Below are 10,777 nucleotides of genomic sequence, written 5' to 3' on the forward strand. Positions count from 1 at the left end.
AGTCTCCCCCTCTGGAGCCATCCCAAACCCGCCTGGACGCCGTCCTGTGCCACTGCTGGAGGTGCCCCTGCTCTGGCCGGGGGTGGGATGGGGGAGCTCCAGAGGGCCCTTCCCATCCCCACCACCCTGGGATTCTATGTACAGCCTCCTGCGGCACCTGGCTGCTGTTCCCCTGCCGTACCTCGGAGCGTTGCTAGTTGTATATGTATTTTATGGCGGTGCTGCTGTTTGTTTAGGGGCAGTACACATTACAGGTTGTGTTTTACCAACTTAAGCTGCAGCTGGAAGCTCGTGATGATGGAAACTTGCTTAGTGTCTTTTCCTTCTCATCCTTTTCTTTCTCATGGTAAAGACCCCCCCACACACACACTTTGCAGCTTCAGCCTTCGCTGCACGTTGGCCTCTGTCTTATGCCGTCGCTGTGGGAAAACACTGGCTTGAACCGTCGGTTTTTGGTTGTGTGCCGATGGGGTTTCTCATAGTGCTTAGGCTTGTTTTGTTTTGTAGCTGCTGAAACCACAGCTGTCCTGGCAAGCCTGGTCAGCCTGCAAATTAATCTTAGAGATGAGCATGTCAAGGACTTCTCGTGACGGCAGCTGAAAGGGGTTTCTGGAGGACCCCCCTGGAGCCGCCTCCTCTTGCTTAAGCCATTTGGTGGCTTTTCGGCAAGGCTGACGGCGCTGGTTTCCTGGGGCAGGCGGAGGAGCTGCCTTGAGGATGTTCTTGAGGACAAGAACAGCCCTTCTCCTCACCTGGGAACTAACTGCTGAGGTGAGACAGCTCAGTGAGAAACTGGAGATGCGCTGGGCTTGGACCTCCCTTCCTCGCACTGCAGCTGCACTAATGACAAAGTCCTTTCTCCAGCCCTAACCACGTTGCAGTCGTCCTCCGTGACAACCCGAACCGCTCCTGACCAGGCTGGTGCAACAAGACATCTGCAAGTTGACTTTGCTGTGTCTCCACATGGTTCCTAACGGGTGCGGGAGGTCCCGTACTGTAGTGGGAACCCCTGAGGAGAAACAGGAGAAACATCTCACCTACGTCTGTGATGCGAGAGAGGAGAGTGGAGAGGAGGACGGGTATGATGGGGCTCGTTGGGAGGGATGGAGCGAGTGTTTTCTTGGCTCCGGCTAGGACAGTCAACTGTGGGTGACCTGCCTGGTGCAAGTAGACTTTGGAGCTTCCCTGCTTGTAACTAAGGTCTTGAAAGCACTCAAGTATGAGGGTGGCAGAGCAGCTGAGCTCCTGCGAGCTGTTGCACTGTGGTTTGTTTAGACTTTGGGGTTAGGGCCGCTTGCCTCGGCTTGGGTTTGGCAGTGGGAGGTTCTGCATCCACCCGTCTCGACACAGGTCCAGGGGAGCAGTTACTCCTGTTTCAGCTGATAGCTGCGGGGCGCTGGAAAGGCACGGCTAACCTGTTTGACTGACCCCGTGCTCCCCTCCCGTGGGCTTTTTCGGACACGGGTGGGTACCACACCGAGCGTGTGGCTTGGCTGGGGAGCTGCTCCAGCTGAAAAACAGGCCAGCAAAAAAAAAAAAAAAATCATATAGGGAATTCAGAACTTGAGCATGGCATAGGTCGGGCAAGAGTGAAGTCTTCTCCGGCCAACAGGATCTGACCCAACCACTGCTTATTTCCTGGTAAAAGCATATTGTGTTCTCTGTGGCTTTTGTTAGCTGCAGGGACACCCGGGTGGTTGTCTGTCACATGAACGTCCAGTCTGAACTTGGAGAAATTATGCTGTGTTCAGGAAAAAAACCCAACCAAAACCCAACAAAGGCGAATTATATCTGAGCGTGTTTGTACAGCGGCATGTCAAATCAGTGACCCTTTGCGAGAACATGCAAAACTAGAGACCTGACTCCTGTTAGTTACACAATTCTGGATAGAAAAGGACCCTGGAGCATCCCTGTGCTCCTGGCAGCAGCAAGAAGGGGCGGTGGGAAGGTTGGGGAGCAGCATCTGCAAAGACCATGCTGGTCCACTAAGGGCAGGTAACCTGGTGGACCCGAAGCCGCGACGTTTGGTGTTGCTGCGTGTGCCCAAGCTGAAACCAGGACTACTGGGACGCTTGCGGTTGTCGGCGCACTCTTACCTTATGCAACGAGGATTAATCTAAGTAGGTGGAGAAGTATTTCTTGGCTGGTTAACAGCGGGGTGAGGCTCCTGGAGGAGCTTGCTGCCTTCAGATAGGTGGCAGGAGCCGGGGAGGGGTGGGGGCGAGGACTGCATAGCTCGTAGCAAATCATCCTTGTTCGCACCACGATAAACTTATCCTGGATGACACAGGGCTGAGCCTGTTCTCGGCTCTCCGCCTCTCGCGTTGCAGCAGTGGCGCGGGAGGTCCGGGGTTTGGTTACTCCTGGGGCTGTTTGTCCTGTTTGGGTCCACGGCTTTAACGAAAGGCGCAAACCCGTAGACCGGGCTGTGCTGGTGGTGATGCACGGGGCAGCACGTGCGGGTTAGGTGGGTTCAGCATACACTCACCGCCCGCTCTGGGCTGCGGCGGGAGCTTTTGAACCCCTCTGGGACGGCCGGGATGATAAATAGAAAAATAAAAATTGATATCTATCGCCTCCCGTGTGAAAGCCGCTGGCGTGGAGATACTGGGGGTTAGTTCCTGACCACGCAGCGCTTCAGTCCTGCACATGCCAAACTGATGGTTTATTGCTCTACAGCAGCACTTATCCCTAATTACCTTTCTGATGAGATGACACTGCCGCGTGCTTAAATTATGCTGCCTGCTTCGAAGGCATCGCAGCAATAGAGCGGGGTGAGATTGAGATCTCCAGGGGTCCGTGTTGGACTCTGAAGCAACGCCTTCAGGTTCAAACATGCAGAGTGGGAGGAAAAAACCAACCAAACCACCCCAAAGCCCGGCTGGATGTGACCGTGTCGGCAGTGGTGGGTCCTGCTGAGTCACGCTGACGGCGGAGCCGCTGCCGGGGAGTTTCTGTGGGGCACGGTGAGATCCGCAGAATTCACAGAATTGTTAGGGTTGGAAGGGACCTCTGGAGATCATCTAGCCCACCCCTCCTGCCAGAGCAGGGTCACCTACAGCAGGTTGCACAGGACAGTGTCCAGGCGGGTTTGGAATGTCTCCAGAGTGGGAGACTCCACCACCTCTCTGGGCAGCCTGTTCCAGTGCTCCACTACCCTCAAAGTAAAGAAGTTCCTTCTCATGTTAAGATGGAACTTCCTATGTTCGAGTTTATGCCCATTACCCCTCGTCCTATCACTGGGCGCCACTGAAAAAAGACTGCTCCCATCCCCCTGGCATCCTCCCGTTAAGTATTTGTATGTATTAATAAGATCCCCCCTCAATCTTCTTTTCTCCTCCCTCCTGAGGAGCATCCGTGGGACGGGAAGGTGCAGAGCCCTGTGGAGGGGTCGCAGGACCCTTGCGCCTGCTCAGCGCCGGGTTGAAAACCTCCTTTTAAATTCCAAGGTAATTCAGTGCTGCCACTGCCTTTGAAGGAGGATTATTATTTTTTTTTTTCCCTGAGCCTTCGGGTTTATTTCCAGCGCTGCTCATAGGTTACAATGCATTTAGTGCTCTGGAACAGGAAGCTTTGCTCGAGGCTGCCAAATTCCCCGTCGTAGGGTGATGCCTTGTCACGGTCGCCGGCCGATGCTGAAGCCTGAGCTGCGGCAGGCTGCTGAACTGACTCACTTCGCGAGTGCAATTCCTGTGCAGTTTTTCTGAAGGCTATTTTACTCCAAATGCAATGATTTGTTTGGCTTAGCCTCACGCCTTGCTTTGCTGCTTTCCTAGCTTGGCTTTATTCTGCTGGGGTGAAGTCCTGAATTCTTGCTTGGTCTCAGAACGCGTCTGTGAAAGTGCTTTTCGGTTCCCAGTAACTACAGTGGTTTGGGGAGTCGAAGGGCTGAACCTTGAAACATTTTTATTGGATTAACCTTGCCTGACAGCTTAGCTGTGGTGTTGCCTCCTGGCTAATTACTGAAATGAATTGATAAGCTGGAAGGGACGTGTGCCAAGGGGGAAGCGGGGAGGTGGCGTGGGCCATCCTTGCGTTGTCGGGGGCTGTTGGGTCTCTGCCGAGGGACGGAGCCGTTCGTGCCGCTTTGCCGGAGAGGGCAGCACTAGTGCCCGGAGAAACTTCATGCTGAAGATGGGGTGTCCCAGAGCTGAAGGTGGGGTGTCCCAGCTGAGGGGGCAGAAGGTGTCCTCCCCGTCAAACCCAAAGCATCTGTGAGTTGCAGTTCACGGAATCATGGAGGTTTCAGAGTTGGAAGGGACCTCTAGAGATCATCTCATCCAACTCCCCTGCTAAAGCAGGATTGCCCAGAGCACGTCACTCAGGACTGCACCCAGGCGGGTCTTGAAAACCTCCAGAGAAGGTTTTTCTCCCCGGGCAGCCTGTGCCAGTGCTGTTACCCGAACCGTAAAGAAGTTTTTCTGTGTATTTGAACGGAACTTCCTCTGTTCCAACTTGTGCTCGTTGCCCCTCATCCTCTCACTGGGAACCACTGAAAAGAGTCTGGCTCCATCCTCCTCCAACCCCCCCTTTAGATACTTGTACGCAATAATAAGGTCTCCTCTCAGCCTTCTCTTCTCCAGGCTAAAGAGTCCTAGTTCTCAAGCTTCTCCTTGAAAGACCGCTAAGTTGATGTTGCGGGTTGCCCAACACGCGTCTCCCGTGGCTAATGCCCTTTGCCAGGCGCCTGCTGTGTTTGTGCTTCGAGGCGGCAGGCTGTATCCCTTCAGATGGGTTTCGGTGCGATGAAGTGTATCAGCCGGCTCGCAGACCGGCAGGACCTGCGGGCCGCTCAGTGGGAGCGACAGAGCCCTTCGCCTCTTGATGCTCTGGATTTGCTGGGATGGCCGTAGAGGTTTAAGCCCTGCCGGTGTCTCTGCTGTTGCTGGTGGGAGGTGGATGGGGTCTGTGCCCCGCAAACCCCCATCGCGGGTCGGCATCGTCACTGCCGGGGCTTTGAGCACTGCTGCTGTGTGATGGCATCAGCCTGCAGAAGCCCAAAACAAGCTAAAAGAAGTAATTTTTCCCACAGCGCGTAATTAAGTGATGGCATCGAGTTTAATAGGATGCTTTGGCTGCCAGGAGCTTAGCTGCCTTCCGAAACCTGTGGAAGAAAAGCCCCTCGAGGACTATTGAAACAAAGATGTGGATGAAACCACCGCCTATCTGGGGAAGCTGGTGGCTGCTGGGCACCGGGAACTGGGGGGGAAAGATGGGGCGAAAGGTGGCTCTGTGCTCCTCTGGGTTCCTGGGGGACGGTCACCAGCTGGATCTTCCTTGGGTGGCCTTTCCCTGTCTGGCCATCTACCGGGGGGTTACTGCGGGTACCCCGTTGCCTCAGCTTGCCCTTCTAGGAAACTTATTTCCCAGTGGAGCGGCCCGAATCTGCCCCCCAAGTGTCCCGAGCAGCTGAGCGACCGCAGGAGGAACAAGCCGGGGCAGAGCGCCGGCAGTGTTGTAAGCAAGAGGCAATTAAGGACCTAACTGTATTTCTTCACGGAGTCTTTTGAACAGCTGCCTTAGCTTAATTCCCTGTACTTGCCGTGCATAAACAAGAGCAGAGGTTACGCTTCCCTCTGCTGAGCACCTCTCTGAGCCGCCCCGTAAGGTTTTGGTGTTGCGACGGGAGCGTGGAGCTAATCTCGCTGCTCCGGCAGGCAGAGCCGCCGGCACAAGCGAGGGATGAATTATTGACCCCTCTAACGATCTTGGAAGCCTCGTCGCTCTCTAACTCTCTGGCTCGTGCTTGTCGCAAATAAAGACCGGTAACCGAGACCTCTCTCTCTGTGTGCTTTTGCAGACGAGGATGCAGAGCTTGCAGCCGGACCCCAAAGCCCAGTACAGGAGCGTGTACGAAGCTCTGAAGAAGATTGTCCTTACGGAAGGTTTCTGGAGGCCTTTACGTGGGATTAATGTCACCATGCTGGGGGCTGGTCCTGCCCACGCCATGTACTTTGCCTGCTATGAAAAAATGAAAAAGTCTCTAAGTGATACTATCCAGCACGGAGGAAACAGCCACTTGGCCAATGGTATTTTGGGGGGTTTTATTGCAAAAAAATAATAATAAAAAAAAAATCCCGCTTGCAGTTAACAGCCTGTCCCTTGCTTGCCTCTCACGCTTAGCCTGGCTGGGCTGGTGGTCACAGGGGGGTAGAGAAGTCCTTCCTGGCCTGGAACCCCTGATGGCACTGCTGGGTGTCCTCCAAAGCCCGAGTCAAGGTTTCTGCGCTTACCCTTTAATCGCAAATTATTCTAGCACAAGTAATCAGTGCGTTGGACGAGAGGTGTTGGGCTGCAGTGGCAGGTTGTTTCTGGCTGTGTGGTGGAGGTGTATCTAAACCTCTTGAGCTTTGCAGTACGGGTTATTCCATGCGTCTCTCTTGGAGCTCCAGCGCAGTAAAGCGCACTGCATCTTCATGTGTTCGCATGCCTCGGTGAAGGGTTTGCTTCTGCCAGGAAGGCTTTTGCTTTTAGGTCCAACAATACTGCTGTAACAGCAGAAACCCTCTAACTGAGCAGCCAAGCGTTTGGGCAGAAGACACTTCTGCCCGGTCCTTGACATGATGCCATAGTGGGAATCTGCCATGGCAGTCACTTGACTTGACTCAACCCAACTCAGTTAAGGGTTTATGATATCTCTCTGGCTCGCTGCTTGTTGCTAGCAGTGTGTTTCCTGTGTTTGCCTTTCAAGTAGCTACAGGCTTTCAGTACCAGCGGGAAAAGTGAGGCGCGGTGTTAATGAGAACTGACCAAAAGTCATTTGGGCAAGAGAGAATTTGAGATGGAAACCTACATCAAAGGGGAAGGTGTGGCTGGAGAGGCCCATCCCAGAGCCAACTGCCGAATCATTAATGGCTGGCTGGATGCTTGCAGAATCCGTGCAATTAGTGTTTAAAACTAGACTGAGTAAATGGATGAAAATGCCTAATTATGGATGCACTGAGCCAGTTCTAAACATTGCTCATCTCTCGGTCTAGCGCGGGCTGAGGGAAGCCGGCGGCGTCTTGCTCAGGCAAAACCCTGTGAGTTGTGGGGAACGGCAGAGGTGACGGCTGCGATCCTGTGAGCAGATCCTGGTTTCCATCAAGCTGCTGGGGCTGGGCTTTTCTCCGCTGGGCATGAGCCGTGCTGCTGGGGCTTCCTTGGGCTGCAGCTCCCCGGCAGTGGTACCCGGGTACTCGGTGGCACGTGGGCTGCGTTCACCATCCGCCGCTGCCTCCGTGGGTGGCAGTGCCCGAGCAATCCCCTGCCTTCTCAACCTTTTTTTTATTATTATTATTTTTTATTGAAGGATGCTCTTGTGTCTTGCAGGTATAGCTGGGAGCGTGGCCACGCTACTCCACGACGCGGTGATGAATCCCGCTGAAGGTAATGCCCTGGTGAGGTGCTGGGGACACCCCGCACCATCTCAGCAGCTTTAAGCCCTTTGCTTTAGAAACTCTGCCCAGCTTTTAATGAGCTCGGACCGGCCAGTGTAAAGGGATAAATCCTGCCTGGCTGTTTTCCCCTTGCTTGCCGAGGGGTTGCGCAGCATCTGTGTGGCATATCGTGACTTTCCAGGGAAACTGGTGTCACCTTTGCTCGTGCGATGCTGTTACTGCTCTGCTGGTGCATCTTTCCCGAAGTTTTTCCTGAAACTTTGGACCACCCAAACACAACTGAGCTCAGTCACATTGTTAGATAAGCACAGCAGCCCCGGGAGCGTTGCGCAGCTTTCCTGGGTAGGTAGAGTCTGGCGTTAAGAGGACTAACAGTAAAATGCAGCTAAAATGAAGACAATTAGCTGGACTTCACTCTTAATGTATTGTACTTCTGAGTTGGCCCAAAGTCAGTTTTTTCCGAAGGGGAAAAAAATGTCTCTAGTATTTCAAACCCTTTTAATCATATCCTGATTAAATGAATTGAATTAATTGGCTTTTCCCTTAAGTCAATGGAAGTTGTTCCACTTCTGGTCTTGGGGTGGATGCGGTACATTTAGTCAACTTTCTGCCCTTGTCCTCTTGGTATGTCAGTGTTTCTGCCCAACAGCTCTGTGTCCTCACAGATGCATCTGAGGGTCGTTCTCAGTCTGTCTTAATGCCTTTGTAGCTAGAAGTAAAGGTTCCTTAATTAAGCTTGAGGAGAGGAATGCATTAGCCCGTGGAAGCGGCGAGCTGTTGAACCGGGGCTGAGCTCTGACCTGCTTCCCTCACTTGTTGCAGTGAGTTTTTTGGGGGGCTCTGGGCAGGTTGGGGGAAGCAGAGGGTGCACGCAGCCTTCTGGTGAACGCCTGTAGATACGGAGCTGGTCGCTAGAGAAATGCCCGCGCTGTGTCCTAGCGGTTTGGGCTTGGAAAGGGAGGTCGGGTCTGGATGGTTGGGACTTGAAGCTGGGTTCGGTCCGGGGGTTGTGCTGACCAAGAAACATCTGCCTTGGCTAATAAGCCTTTATCTCCCTGCCCCTTCCCTGCCTGGTGCTGCCCGCCCTGCCGTCACCCGCTGCGGCTGTCGCCTGGACCAGTGGTGAAGCAGCGGATGCAGATGTTCAACTCCCCCTACAAGTCCGTCCTGGCGTGCGTAAGGACAGTGCAGAAGACGGAGGGGTTCGGTGCCTTCTACCGCAGCTACACCACCCAACTCACCATGAACGTCCCCTTCCAGGCCATTCACTTCATCACCTACGAATTCATGCAGGAGCAGATCAACCCACGCCGGGAGTATAACCCTCGGTCCCACATCGTCTCCGGGGCCGTCGCGGGGGCTGTGGCCGCCGCCGCCACCACTCCTCTGGATGTCTGCAAGACTTTGCTCAACACCCAGGAGAACATGGCCTTGAGCTCTGTGAACATCAGCGGGCATCTCTCGGGCATGGTGAACGCCTTCAAGACTGTCTATCAGCTGGGGGGCGTCTCGGGGTATTTCAGAGGGGTGCAGGCACGCGTCATTTACCAGATGCCTTCAACGGCCATCGCCTGGTCCGTGTATGAATTCTTCAAGTACTTTCTCACAAAGCGCAAGCTGGAAAAAAGAACATCCTTGTGAAGGGCTTCCCGAGAGTGACGGCCAGCCTCCCTGTCCCCTCTGCCTGTGTCTGTGTGTGCCTGCAAGCCAGCCAGCTCGGGGTCTCTGCTAAGGGTCGTGCCAGGTTTCGGGTGGATTCACGGCTGATGTCCGCTTCTCCCTCCCCAGGGAAGGAGGGATGAAAGTGGTCCTCAGTCACGTGTTCGCCTCCTTGCTTAAACAGTGAAATAGTTTATAAAGACTTCTAATAATATATATATATATTTAATAACTTTATTTTGGAGAGGTGAAATTGCTAACTGATATTTTTCTCTGAATAAGTTGGAAGATGTAGTTTACTCCTCACCACAAGGCTTAGGTTATGCAGCCTAAGCCGGGGTTATTTTTACAGCGAAGAAGCAAAATATCATGTCACAGAACTTACTTTTTATATAAATATAAAATAGATGGATAATGTTTATCCTTTATTTTTCTATGTAGGCATTTGGGTTGTTTTTTAAATGCTATTACAGCTAGATGTCGAGCTGTTTAAAAAGGGCTAAATTCTTCCATCCTGTGTAAGGAAGACGCAAAAGCATTTATTTTTATAGCCAGATTGGCTTTAATTATACAGCATTTATCCCCCAAGTGGTGGCCTGGATTCTCTTGTGGGTGTCAAGGTACTTGGTAGCCCCTTGTGACTTGCTGGGATTGGGGGGGGAGAAAGAATTGGGACACTTTGGGAAACTGTAGGACACCGATGAGGGGCACCCTAAAATAGCTGGTCACTTTGTGGGGGAGAGGGGAAAACTATAAATTCAATTTATTTTTTTTTTTTTTTTACAAGGAGATTCTTAAAAAAAAAAGTAGATTTTAAAGAATAGTTGTTCTTTTTTTTTTTGCAAACACCTTTTTTTAAAGGTACATTTTTATGGTGTGTGATAGCTGAACAGTCTTCATCCTCCCTTAATTTATTCATACTTCTTTTTCATGAAGGCCCTGATCCCGCTGACGGGAGCACCCGTGCACATCTCCGTAGCTGGTGGGATCAAAGTGGGGTGCACGGAGCCCTTGGAGGGGGGACCTGGAGCTTCTGTTTACAGTCCGGCTACTGAACCGCAAGGGTCGCATCCTGCCAGCGCCAACCCGGCAGCGAAAACCTTGGGGAAAGCCTCACCTGCAGAACCGAAGCCACCTCCCGGCCCATGTTTGACAATAAGCTGCTGCTCATCTCTGTTGGGCGAGAGGGGGAAACCAACCTAGAGAGGTTCCTCCTGCCGTGGGGTTGGGTTTGCTGCTGCGGGATGCTGAGCTTTGCGGTGGCCGGCGGAGCCGTGCCTGCTCGGGAAGGGCGGCAGCCTTGCTGCATGCCCCGCTCCTCCTGGGAACGGCTCTTCCAAACCAAAAACCTGTCCTTCAGCACATTGCTTGGGTGATCCGGTACCTAATGAGGGATTTCAGGGGCTTGGATGTGCAAATACAAGTTATGGGACAAATCTCCATCCTCCCTGGATCGTGCCCCGCCAGCGAGTTCCTGGTGTCTCATGCTGGTACCATCTCCGTACTGCTGGGCACGGGGTGGCTTCTGGAGATGTGGCTCCAGTTTGCTGTCGGCACTGGGAGGGGTGGGCTGTCTGCTGGGGGAGCAGCTTTTGGGCTGGAGGTGTCCCATCAGCCAGGTGTGTCTTGTAGGATGACACTAAGCAGAGCTAATCCTTCTGCTCCGTAGTCTGGAGAAGGTAAATCAAAGAGCACCTCTCTGGGTGGTGTTGCATGTGCCTTGTGTGAGCGAGCCTTGT

General features: G+C 53.1%; 1 protein-coding gene across 1 annotated transcript; it reads left to right on the forward strand.

Moving 5' to 3' along the window:
* Positions 1–4,745: 4,745 nt before the first annotated feature.
* On the forward strand, positions 4,746–10,241 carry SLC25A37 (solute carrier family 25 (mitochondrial iron transporter), member 37). The gene is made up of 6 exons (XM_009884148.1): positions 4,746–4,795; positions 5,355–5,457; positions 5,801–6,029; positions 7,312–7,368; positions 8,500–8,991; positions 10,102–10,241. Exons 1-6 carry the CDS (start codon positions 4,746–4,748, stop codon positions 10,239–10,241), a joined length of 1,071 nt encoding a protein of 356 aa, XP_009882450.1.
* Positions 10,242–10,777: the final 536 nt, after the last annotated feature.

This window comes from Charadrius vociferus, unplaced genomic scaffold, assembly GCF_000708025.1.
Source record: "Charadrius vociferus isolate BGI_N301 unplaced genomic scaffold, ASM70802v2 scaffold384, whole genome shotgun sequence".
Classification (NCBI taxonomy): domain Eukaryota; kingdom Metazoa; phylum Chordata; class Aves; order Charadriiformes; family Charadriidae; genus Charadrius; species Charadrius vociferus.